Source organism: Calonectris borealis, chromosome 3 (genome assembly GCF_964195595.1).
Source record: "Calonectris borealis chromosome 3, bCalBor7.hap1.2, whole genome shotgun sequence".
In the NCBI taxonomy this organism is placed as follows: Eukaryota; Metazoa; Chordata; class Aves; order Procellariiformes; family Procellariidae; genus Calonectris; species Calonectris borealis.
This window is the reverse complement of record NC_134314.1, coordinates 68,363,867-68,376,967: the sequence shown is the minus strand read 5'-3', so window position 1 is coordinate 68,376,967 and position 13,101 is coordinate 68,363,867. Positions and strand designations below refer to the sequence as shown.

The following is a 13,101-nucleotide window of genomic DNA, read 5'->3' as shown; positions in this document are numbered from 1 at the left end:
GCACTGGTGGTAATTTAGCTAATATTACTCATGTGGGCAGAGAAGCAAAGAATCAACTTAAAATTAGGCAAAATATTTGTAATTTTCCATTAAAATAAGGCAACGGTTGCTATGGAGAGACAGCAAACTACGGTTTTATCACACACGAGCTATATCACAGACTAAAATAATTTAATTTTGAAATTGTGGCAAAAGTTTGCCAATTACGGCAACCTCTTTGTAACAGAGTGGTATGGGAACTGTGTATGTTTTAGGGTAGCTAAATGCATGCAGAGAGTGAAGATGAGCTATCTAAAGCCAAATAGGGGATACAGTCGTACTGAAATCCATGGCAACTCTGGCTAGACTTTCTAACCAGCCTCAAAAAAAAAAATCCCTCCTTTTTTGTGTTCTATACTAAGTCAAGAGAGTATTATTAAGATTGCCAAGTCAGGCATTCAAGAGTGAGGTAAAGTCAGAATTGAGGTCGTCTGTTCAACCTTAATTTGGCCCCTTGTGAGTATGAATTATGATATTGCCTTTAATTAGATGATCACACAGTATTTTTTCCTATGCCTCATTCATAACACATGATGGATGGTGCTCACTGAATGATGAAACTGTATTTTGTTTTTTTCCTTGGGGTTCAAGGTGTGGCAGCCTGCCTTATCTACTGCACGCTATATTCTTCTCTGACAACAAAACTAATGATTCCTTCACAGAGTTTTCTGTGTGGTTTATCATTACAGCTATGACATACTGAACAAACATTACTAATTTAATTTTACTGCAATCCTCAAGGGAAGAGCTAGAGTTTTTTCACTTACTTTATCCATCTAGAACCTATTCTCGTCAGGTTTTCATCAAAGCTTTGCTTCCTCCATATTTGGTCTAGGGAGCTTTATTTGCATCAGCTTTGGGAGGTACTGACAATACATGGGAACCAAAGTCGGGGTCCCCATCCTGGTGTGTGTCTTGGGTAATCAGGCCTGGAGAAGGTCAATAGATCAGGGACGGTAGGGAAAATCCTGTTCAGCCACAAGTTGATAAGCACTTTGGAGAATTACCTGTGCACTACAGGGAAGTGTAAGAATATTTTTTCTAAAACTTGGAGAAAGATGAATAGATTTTCCTCATAAATTCAGAAGTGTAACTAACATAAATGCTATCCCTTTTCCAAAGACCTAGCTCCACAGCAAGAGAAAAATAGAGAAAAGTTTTCCAGACATGATTTTTTTTTTTCATAGACTTGCACTTGGAAATAGATGACCTGTTCTGACAAAAAGTTTTCCACCAAAAAAATAGTTCCCCCAAGAGAAATACCTTTCAGGGACAATTTCAGCCAAGATGGTTGAAATTTGGCAAGCTTACAAGTGACTTTTACTTTAGTCATCATTCATCCATCATCTTTCTTAAGAATGATGGATTGCGTAATTCTAAAGGGAATGAACACAGTCTAGAAGAGTGCTCTCTGGGTACACAAGCCCCTAAGTTATTTATATCATGGTTCATACATCATAGGCTGGATTTAATGCTCTAAAATGTTTTTGACTTTAAATAAGATGATTCAAAGCTCATAGGAGGTAGAGAACTTTTTGAGATCTGAGAAGACAAATTGAGTTCAAACCTTCTTGGGATACTATAAATTTCCTCAAACCAAATGAAACCTACCACGTTTTGTGTCACATATATTGCCTTTGTCTAACACTGCCAACCTCAGGGGCTTAACTGAGATCTAAGCTTGGTAGTCTATTTTTTTGAGGTGCTGGATATTCACAAATTCACAGATATGAGCCATGACAATTTTAAGTGTTCCTATGCTGTACCTCTGAAAGGGAGTCGTCTTTTACTTGGACACATACCTATGGATTCAGCTATGCAATTCTGATTTCTGATATTTCTGTTCTCTTTATATTCTTACGACATTTCCAGTATCACCTAAAATGACATGGTATTAGAAGAAAAACTTATCATGAGCAGGTGCAAAACTTACTGAGAAAGAGGAATCCTTTCAGCAACAGCCAGTTTTTGAGGTCTCAGCCATTGAGTGGTGAAATAAATACAGTAGAGATGTTCAGAGTATGCTCTAGCAGAATGTGTACAGCTGTGTGGCATTTTGGCATTTCTTATTTTTATTTAACACATTCTTTCCATCAGAATGAATTCTTGAATTCACTGAAGGAAACAATCCCCGTGAAATAAAAAAATTGCAAAAATGTCCTAGGCTTAACAGCAGAGCATGAGTTATGCAAGTTTGTCAAATGACAAACAAGTCGACAGGGTTTGTGCTTTGGGCTTCCCACCGTAAGCTGCAGTTGATAATCTCTCACAATGCGATGTCTGTCACCGCTGCTGCTGCTGCTGTTGGAAAGTACAGCCAAATTCCTTAGCAAATTCATTGTCCACCAGTACTTTCATGCACTACCACAGCTTTCAGAAGCAGTGACTTTAAACAGTTCCTAGCTCACTAAACATGACTGAATCCATGTTTTCTTTCCTTCCTGAGTTTTGAAAGCCTGTTGCAAATAACAGACATCTTACCACCTCCAACAACAACCATCTATTACAATCAAGCCCTAGTTATCTGTGCATAGAATAACCATGTTGCATATGTAATGCATAGCTCAGGTCCAGCGGAACATAACATCCCTAATGCAAGGCCACATGGCTACAGCTAATTTGCTTCCAAAGTCTGCTGGTTTTGTGTGTCCTGTCCTCTTCCTCTGTGGGACCATCAGAGGAGCTCCTTCTTTGTCGTCTGGCCACTTACTTCCGTGAACTTTCTAGTAACTTGCCTAGCTTTGAAATCTTTGCAACTCTGATCAAGTTAAAAATTATTGAGAAGACAGACACAGTCACAAAGACAGTATCACCACAGAAGCCTTATTTTTGAAGGAAACCAACCAAAAAGCACATTGTTGAACTTGTGCACTGTTTCCTATGATAGTGTGTACATAAATACATTTGAAAAAATACTGTGGAGGCATGAGTTGCACAAGATCAGTTCCTCCAGAACTGTTCAAGAGCAGAAACATGGTTAAGTCATATTAAAATTGCAGAAATCCCTTTAATAAAAATCACACATTAACATTATACGTCTTTGAAGTGCTCTGCTTGTGTTAAAATAAATACATCTAAATACACTAATGAATAAATGTGATGTGAATACCAAGACATTTGGATCTTAAAGTTACTTTTTTATAAATAATTTCTTGCTGAAAATTATTCCATTCATTTTAATTCTAGACAATTTTTCTGCCTACTAGAGTTCCTTCTTGATTGTCTAATAATTAAATAGAATCCTGTCAAGTTTAAACGATCGCTAGTATTTTGCAACTGAATTCCTAATACAAACAGGCATATGTTTAACTTCAAACATTTGCTTACGTGCCTTCCTGAAGTAAGGCTTAAATGCTCTCTCTGGTACAACACTAACGGCTCAGCCCATCTATTGAGAACTTACAACTTGAAAATGCAGGACCAGGTCTTGTACTAGGAAAGGAAGAAGAAAAATCCTCATGTAGAAATAATATCATCTACAGTTGACACTGGAAAACCTGAAAATATATAATTCAAATGCCATCAATCCATCTAGAATTTCAAGAATCAGCATGAAGAAACAGAAACGCAGGTTTAATTTTATCTTTATTTAGGCCTATTTAAGAAAAGTTGCATCATATTCAGATAGTCTAACACCGCAAATTAAGATTCTACTGGACCGATAAAACTATTAACATCACCGATTTAAGGCAGCTGTTACATAGTGTTACATTAATATTTCAGTCAGATTGAATTCTTCTTCGGATACATTCATGCAATTAACTTCTACTGCATTTTTACACTGTACTTTGAAATATATAGGATTGTTTGGTTTCCCCATATTAGAGCTATCTGGTTAAGCTTTTCTCAAACAATACAGAGAATGGACTCATTGTTCTTCTTGGTGGAAGTGAAAAGATTTAATGACTTAATGATTTAATGACTTATTTGATGCAAGAAATGCACGTTGAGAATGCCGTGGAGATAAATATACATCTTATATGTGTATGTCACATGCAAGCATGGAGAAATAGGAATGGAGGTTGAAACATTATTATTATTCTTAGCTAAAATCATTTTCCCTCCATAAAAAACCCCAAAATATCCCTGCACTGAGCAGAGGGCCCATTAAACTTCCTCCTTTCCAAAAGATTCCTCTCCATGCCAACCTCTGTCGGGGATGAGAAATCTTCCATAGAACCATAAACAATCCTCCATGTTGCCTCTATTGTTCAGTCCAATTTTGGCTTTTCTTTTCCTTCTTCAATACCTGAAAACATATGGAGAACAGCTTTTAAAAATCTCTGAATGAATAAAAATGAAGAGTTTACTTACTCTAATGCATTAATCTTTCTTTTCCCTCTATTGCTGTTGTTTCTCCCCTGCTTGATCACATGCTCTTGCATGTGTTACCTCACCTGCTGTGAACGAAAAGAGCATCTGCACACCTGATGGCAGTGGTTGTCCAGTAATGAACTGCACAACCCGCCCTCCCTCCGGACCATTTTCAAATCAGCCTAACCCCCTGCCGCACGCTCAGCCTTTGATGGCTGCAGGGGTCTGGGAACAGTTAGTTCCCTCACCTCCTCTGCTTACCTACAAGCAAATTAAAGTAGATGTTGTTATAGCTGAAGCTAAGCAGCCAACTTTATTTGAAAGCAAGTTTGTAAAATTATGTTTCAGAATTCAATAACTTTAACCCCCCCCCTCCATTTCAACATTGGATTTTTAAATATTTGCAAGTACATCTCCCTTTTTTGAGAGTACGAGAATGAAGAACCCATTACTGTCGATACGGCGCCTCTCTCTTCTTCTAACGGCCAGGTCTTTCAGTAATATCGGGAGGCCTGAGTTGAGCGTAGGGCTCCTTAAAGAACTTATCCTTGCTGCAGGACTTGTCTCTTTTCTATGCTGAGCAAAGTCTGGGCTGGGCAGCAGATTGTGTTTTTTCTGGCAATGGAAACATTCAGCTATTTCATGTGCCTGTTCCTGGACAATGAATTACTATTGGTATCTGACAAAAGTATTGTTCTTCTGACTAAGCCCTCTCTGCCAGACATCTCAAATACAAATATTTCTTTTGGAGGTTTTCAGGCCTGCTGCATGCTGGAAAAGAAAGACTTCTGAGGACTGAACGCAAAAGAGAAGCAATGTTTGAGAATGCCGAGAGGAAAATCCAGTCACAAGTAAGATCACCTGCTAATGCAATATATGCATAGATGGTAGGTACACTGAAAGTCACTTTAGAAACATAGTTAATTAATTCCAATATGGGAAACAATAAGACCCATCTGCAGTTAGAAAGCACAACTGCAAAGCTGCCTTGCTGAAAGAAGCAACACGGAAACAAATGGGTCTGCACGTTGCCAGCTGCCCGAGTACAATGGCTCTGGGTGTTGCTGGCAAACCAATGTAATGGAAGAGCCACAGTTGAAGGTTTAACAACCAAAACAAGAGGCTGGGTCCAAAAGATTACAGTGGGTTTACAAGGCTGCTCCAGAGCCAATCTTGAGTCTTTTGCTTTCTGCTGGAAGGAACTTTTCCAATAGTTTTAAATGAGCTGTTTTATTTGCCTTTTTAAAAGAGCCTCTTTCCTTTCTTCTGAAGCACTCTACTGCAGATGCATCAAATAGTTTGGCAGGAATGCAGATACCCTCAAAACTGTGGACAGACACTGGCTTGTACAAAGGGCAAATTTTTCCTTGCCTACCATGTTTGTGGTTTAACTTGGGAAAACTAACTGCAAATCATTTTGTCAGTAGTGAGGTTTTATTTAATGCATCTCCAGAGGAAAAGGAAAAAAACCTCCAAACCCAAACCACCCCTCTCTCACCCCAGAAATCTTCTCATGGCAGACTGCTTTAATTTGCAAGCTTACTGCTCAAAAGCCCCTTTTAAATGTACAGTTTTGAAGTAACATTTTCCCAAGTCTCGCATGGTGAGAGACTGGCATTATTTTACATCTCTGCTGTTTGTGGTGTGCCTGCCATACGCTTCAGGTTAGGTTTATGCAAAGTGTTTCAAGCACAGCAAACCAGCAGGTGACTCATGGCATTTTCTGGTTTGCAAGTGCTTGAGCCACAAAGGACTTTGGATCAATATTCTTCAACCAAATCAAGGAAATGATGGAGAGGATAAGGCAGCCATGGTGAACCTTGGAAGAGGTTGGAAGAATGACCCCATTGACGTTAGCTCCTCTAGGGTGGAGGGCCACAAGAACCAGGGATTTAGTTATGCACACTGTGGAATAGTGAGGGAGATTTTCCACCATTTACTTATTCATGGACTTGGTAACAACATGTGATTCTTCACCACATTATTATTCTTCATACAGGACTTAGGTCAAGTGAGATTATTCCTTGCGGCTGCCTTTTTTAGAAACTTCTTTCCTGAATTAACTTAAATAAGTTAAATAGTTGTGAACGTGGCATCAAACTGAGGACTGAAAACCAGACTTGAACACTGTGACCAGTGATCGCTGGTTCTACAGCAAAAACAAAAAGACACTTTATACATGGGTGCTAATATGAGCAAATGGCAAGTAAAACTGCTTTGAGCTTCTGGCATTAGGTTTTACCTAGTACTAGAGAACTTGTTAAAAGAGATTTGTGTGTGCAATAAACTACCATGTGAATTTACAGTGTTTTAACCAGTGCACACTAAGTTTCCCAAAAGGGGATACAGGCTGGTCATACGGTCCCAACGTGTTATGGGCCCAACGAATATAATGACAGAATTCCCACCGAACATGAATTTCACTCCAGTTGTGATTTGCCACTGCGGCAGTTATGAATGTTGTTTGCTTATTTCAGGCAATTTGATAAATGAAAACCATCTTCCATAGATTAAAGGAACCTACTTTTAATCTTGTGTTTGTCTTATTTTCCTTTTTCCTCTACTCAGCAATGGGTGGCCCAGGCAGGGTAGATGATGTAGAGTCTGCACAGTTTGCTTACCCCACACTAAGGTGATCTTTCATTCCTATTATTTTACTGACATGAACATATTCATTTTTCTTGAGTAAATTTATAAGCAGAACACACCTTACACCTGAAAATACTAAAAGAATCTATTTTTATTTCTAAGTCTAAGCTTACCATTAACAGCATTCCCACAGAATGATACTTTATTCTAGCTGCATTTAATGGGTTCATCAGCTAATAAGTGGGTTGTAAACCAAGTGGGTTGTAAACCTCTCAGGTAATTGCCAACAGCTCTTAAATTGGTATTGGAAGTTATAAAAAAGAATACATATTCATAGCTCATCATGCTCTCCAGCAGCCATTTCGTTCATCCGGCTGCTTTAAAGAGCAAGCAAGCAAGACGTTTCAGAGGAACTGCTGTCATTCTCCTTTGTTTTAGCCAGTCTAAAATCTTCTCAGCTTTCAGGGGAGCATTCTCAAGTCCCGACGGTGTATTTTATCAGTTAATATTCCTAAAACAATACTCACATTTTTGGGTATCCCAGATGTAGTTGTTCAGGACCTCTCCCACCAAGTAGAATATGTTAATTATTACAGTAGCAGCTGCGAAAAAGATTATTTTGACACCTGGACTGAGGTGCTCAAGAAGCGGGTACACCCACACTCCTGTAACGTGGTGAATCCAGCACACCCTGAAACAAAAAAAACAAGTACTGACTCTTACAGCCCTGTTTTTCTAAAGTGGATTGGGCTATAGGCTTAGCTACTGTAACTGAAAAGCAATTATTTGAAAGGACTGCAAGTTGCAACTGAACTGGAGCACCTGGATGACATCCACCCAGAACAGACATCACAAATGATGAAACTATGACTGATTGCCCACATTCTTACTGCTTTGTTTTAAATTTAATATGAGCAGTTGGCCAATTTTCATGTTCTGATGTAGGCAGGTATTTCCTTACTGCATTTATATTTATGAGGAATACACACCCCTGTTCCGTGCGGCAGCGTGGAAACTGCAGCACCCTCTGTTCCAAGCAGGTTCTTTATCCAAAGAGCATTCAGGGTTCTCCAGCCTCTTCTACACAGCCCAACGCTCTGCTTTCTGCAATGTCCTTCTTTCATTTTGTACTCATTTGTGTGTTTCTGCTGCTTCTCCTTGCTACAGTTTTTGGGTTTGCCAGAAACATATGGTTCAGCTTCTTTTTGAGAGAACAATTTCTTCAGCACCTGTGTTTTAGGTTGCTCCTCCTTTTCTTTCGGTTACCTGGTATTATTTGGGATCTAGTCATTTTTCTCTAGGTAGGATAAACATTAAAAAAAAAAAAAAAAAGAAACCACCTCATCAGTGAAATTCTGCCCAGCTCCACACTAATATACAGTAAAGGAAAAGGAATGATGGTGGTTTGCTGGTGACAGAGATTTTTAGCATTCAGCTACAGTGGAGATTGTCTCTCACTAACCCCAGCTTTACGGCAGTGCAGCCTGAAGAAGCACTCCAGATATGTGGTTTCGCTGTGTGGACACCCTCTGAAGGGACAGCTTTTGCATTGAGGTCTGATGTGGTGAGTGGTGAAGTCAGAGGGAGCAGAGCGAGTCCATACGTTCCAGTAGGTGGGAACTAAGAAAGGCAAATGCTGCCAAACAACTGAGCAAACATCACGGAGGCTAACCGGGAAAAGTGCTCGGTGGAGACACGCTGGGGCCCGTGAGCTGCTGGGCTCTCTACAAGAATGTAAATCTCTTCCTTTCTGACCTGGCAATTTGAGAGAGAAACTCACAGTGAAGCACTGCTAGAGAAGACTCAGCAGCTGCACAGACTATTATTGATGGGGATTTCCACGTCCATATGATTTGCTTCACTTGCTGATACTTCTATTTGTTTAAGGAAGACTTTTGATCACTAGATCAACAGTCATAGGCTCCTGAAGGGCAGAGACATAGAAGTCCACCCAAAACTGTTACCATAAATGCCTGTCACACAGCAAGTACAGAATCCCTGTTTAATGATTATCCATCACCCTGGAAATGTACATGGTTGTCATAGCTTCCCTCCTCCCTAGGAAAGCTTTTATTACAGCCAAAACCTTAACAGTTGGACACTTCATGTAGGAATTTACATGTGTCAGTAAATTAATCCGCACGATCTAAATGCAGATTAAAAACCCCTTCTCCAAGTGAGTTCACATATGGAAGATGATCTCTGTACTTTACAGTTATTTTCCACAACATTCTTCTGTGCCAGAATTAACCTGACAAGATAAAGGTATCTGTGAAAAAATAAAGGGTTCCTTTGTAACCCATGGTAACAGGGGATACCATGTTCCTCTCGATCGAAGAAAAAGATGGGACAGTTGGGTAGATGGGATGTCCTCTACTCCCTGGTTGGCTTAGCAGGGAGTGTCTATTACTGCCTAACGTTTTTCAGTTTCATTTGCTTTTGGTTTATGATCATTCTATGAAAGACAAACTCCAAGGAAAAAGCTTGATAAAAAGCCAGTGCTTCTTTTTCACTTACTTTCTCTGGTGTGATGAAACTGCCCAGCACTATAAAGCACCTTTACAGAGGGACTTTTCAGGGGACCTTCTAAACTGCACCTACGTAGCCAACTTCACGAACCAAGTAGAAGTGGCATTTACTAGAATGCAATTATGCTGGAAAGAGGGAGTATTTTCTAAATCCAACCAGTGAGTCACTGATGAGCTCCTGAATGTCAGCGATCTCTGGTTAGTTCAGAGTCTTTGAGTACAGCTCATGCACTCTGCTCTCTGCTGCCCAGCACAGGAGCCCATTCATTGCTTGGCGATACTGCTCATGCGTTGTTCGGTGTAGCTGTTGTACGCCTGTCCCCGGTGCAGCCACACCGTAGAACTCATGCTTTGAGCACAAGAGGTACCGAGCACCACTCGGGAGACAACGGTCACAAACCCACCTGATCAGCCGCCCTGATCTTCCTTAAAATGAGCTGTACCACGCCACCCCCTACATTGGGATGGAGTAATATTAGCCTTCTCTCCACGGAGCAGTGACACACTGACTATTCCTGCATTGTCTATACCACAAACGGGAGCCGCAAAGGGACGACGGCTGCCATGGAAACCTCACCTGATGGCCTTTCTTGGCAGGTTCTTTCCTGCTTGAATACAAGCTATCCCGACGCCGCACAATAAAGGGCTGATCAACCGTAGGCATAAAGCTTCCACACAAGATTGCTGATTACTAATGTTAATGAATGCCTTCAACGTTGCAGTTCTAGTAGTCATTATTCCTGTCCAACCTCATTATTAGATAAGCACAGGGGAACATGCATTAAGATTTACTTAGGAGTACAAATCTAGATCCAATTTAAGATCCTGTTATTGAACAGGTATAAAAAATGGGTCGTTTAGATAAAAATAAATGGAGGAGAAAAAGTTTAAGCTAAAACTGGACCAGCTACTTTTAAGAAGATAAAATAAACTTGGACCTCCCTGTGTTTTGGTTCTGTGGCAGCCCATGTAGACATAACCATGTGTTTTCAAAGATGAATGTGTTACAGGTCATCGAGCTCATTTAGCCATTTGTTAGAACTGGTAAGAAAAGAAGGAATGAAAATATTCACACATTGTATTCAAATTAAAGTGTCTGTTAAAAGAAGTGGTGATTTTTGGAAACTTTCAACCAGCTGGTGTAGAAATCAGAAAAAGCTATTTGAAAACACACAATATTGCTTCTTTTTAACAAATCTGTCAAAGATTTGACTTTGTAGCTGTTTTTCACTTCTAGTATACAGTAGATGCTGTATATCTCTCCTAGCAAAGTAATCAGGATGAAATGAAAACTAGGCAGAGAAGATACATGTGTATTTATTCTTTGGCTATAGATCTTTTGTTAATGAGTAAAAGTAACTACAAAAAATTGTCAGAACCTTGTGGTATATGTGTATTTATTCTTTGGCTATAGATCTTTTGTTAATGAGTAAAAGTAACTACAAAAAATTGTCAGGACCTTGTGGTATATGTGTGCTCTACCTGTCGCTTTGAGTAATGCAGCTGTTACAACGGCATGTGTAAAACTTAGTCCTGGTAGAAGCAAGCTCAACACGTGGATATAATGGCAGATAACCATGACACCTGGAAGACTTTGCAATGGGAGACATGTTGCAGAAAATGGTTGCTGCTTCATGATGGCTTCTCTCAGCTGCAGGAGCCTCAATGTACTTGCACAAGCATCACAGCTTGGCGGCACATTGTGGTCTGAACTCTGAGAGTCTCCACCCATTTCCTGCGCAAGTTGAGTCCTTCAGTGAAATCTGCAGCCAAACAACAATCAGTACTACGTGTTCTGGAAGCCGGAATGACTAGATGAGGGGCTGTGTAACTTTTCAAGAGCAGTGAATGAAAGGACACAGAATAATAATGCATGTCATAAAATGGCTGAAGAGCTCCCAGCGCTCTTCCTCATAACAGAAGCAGCACTTCAACAGAACTCAGAGACAAGAAATTCAAATCTGATAATGGAAATATCTTTCTCCATGTTACCCAATTAACCACTGGAATGCTCTACCCTATCTTTCAGTGACACATCACTGAAATCAAGATATTCAAAAAAGTTTTGAAGTATAAAAGTTTGGAAGCCTAGTCTACTCCTCTTCTCTGGCCCGTAATATGCAACTCTAGCAAGCTTCTGAAGTCAGGAGACTGTACAAGGAATAAGAATGTGTACAGTTATGCTTAAGTTCAAAGAGTACAAGGGATATAAATCATGAAGACTGAAGGATTCAAGCATCTACTTTTTGACACAGGTGTTGGAAGAAAACTTTCCTTACAGGCTGGTTATTCCAAAATGGCCTGCTGAATCTTCTCCTGAAGCATCTGCCATTAGCTACATCTAGCTACAGCTAGAGCCTGGATACATGACTACTCTGATCTGCTGTGGCAGTTCCTTTCTGGTTACTTCTTGCAGCAGCAAATCCTTTCCCACACCTTCTGTTCAGGTTTCCACTGACTGGCAGAAAGGAAGGCTGAATCTTTGGTCCCAAACAAATCCTAGGCCAGTTCCCTTTGTGGCTACTCTTTACCACACAACAGAACATAGGCATTTTCTATGCTTTTATTTCATGATCTTTCCTAGCATCGCTTTCTTCCACAGAAAGTGAGAACTTTACCCAGAACTATTGAATTGTGGAACGTCTCCCAAAGGAGGGGATGGGCTTAGAGCAGCTGAGTCATTCAAAACTTGAACGAACAAATCATTTGTGGTTATAGAGTAGGGACCAACCCTGTGCTTTCAGAGGCAGGAGCACAATGACCCACACTAAATCTGTTCTATCTTTGATTTCTAATACCGACTGATGTGAGGCACATTTTCATAAATCCTTATGATTTCCCTCCCTCTCCAAAAAACATAGGACAGCTTGTTCTGCATCTAATCAGAAGTGTTAAGATCTCAGCCACATTAGGAGGCTAGGCTTCTTACAATACCGCCAGTCAGGCCTAAGTCACCTACACCAGGAATGTACATTGTTTAGAAATTTTAAAGACTAAAAAATAAGTTCAATAAACAGTCATCAGTTAGGAAATAACAGCAATCATCCTGTCTTGTTCCAGTTTCTTCTCCACTGATCTGAGTGGTGCTGAACAATACGTGGGTCATGTGGGACTGTGCTACTGGTATGGAAAGGCTTATGCAGTCAGAAGAAGACAAGTCCTGCAACTGCAGCTGCAAATAATTTCACATGCAAAACATACTCAGCATGACACGATGCTGGCATCCTCTGGGATGAACAAAGCTTAGCAGAAATTTGTGTTTATGTACAGGTAGCTAGAATGACAGAAACTCCGCAGATTCGCTGCAAGGTGTTGTCATCTTTGGGAGCCATCTATTTCGATAAATAATATTTCATTTTAAATATAGTAATGGTTGCTATGCCTTCCTGAGCTATATTTTAAGGAGCTGCACAAGCAAGTGAGAATGTATTATCCATGCATGTCATCTGTGATTGTACTGTTTCTTTGACTGAAACATTTAAGGATGAGGAGGTGGAGGGGAGCCAGAATGTAACAGTCCATAATGGCTATGTCAGACCTAACAGACTGAGGATCCATCCAGCCTTCTCTCGCTGAAAGCACTTCTGCTCTCCCACCCTTCTTCTGGGTCAGGTATAGGGGACGCTAATCT

General features: G+C 40.1%; 2 protein-coding genes across 8 annotated transcripts in view; both read right to left on the bottom strand.

Moving 5' to 3' along the window:
- Nucleotides 1-13,101, bottom strand: part of PEX3 (peroxisomal biogenesis factor 3) — a 261,856-nt gene that overhangs the window by 59,274 nt on the left and 189,481 nt on the right. The gene's annotated exons all lie outside the window — the stretch shown is intronic.
- AIG1 (androgen induced 1) overlaps nt 3,607-13,101 on the bottom strand; it is a 129,847-nt gene continuing 120,352 nt past the window's right edge. For 4 of the 7 annotated variants that reach the window (XM_075145982.1, XM_075145992.1, XM_075145991.1 and 1 more), the window contains 2 exons: nt 7,470-7,633; nt 3,607-4,288 (listed from right to left, as the gene is read on the bottom strand). In XM_075145982.1, coding sequence (XP_075002083.1) covers nt 4,251-4,288; nt 7,470-7,633 — 202 coding nt within the window. In that variant the 3' untranslated portion in view covers nt 3,607-4,250. The other 3 variants (XR_012673009.1, XM_075145984.1, XM_075145983.1) reach the window with 3 other exon arrangements.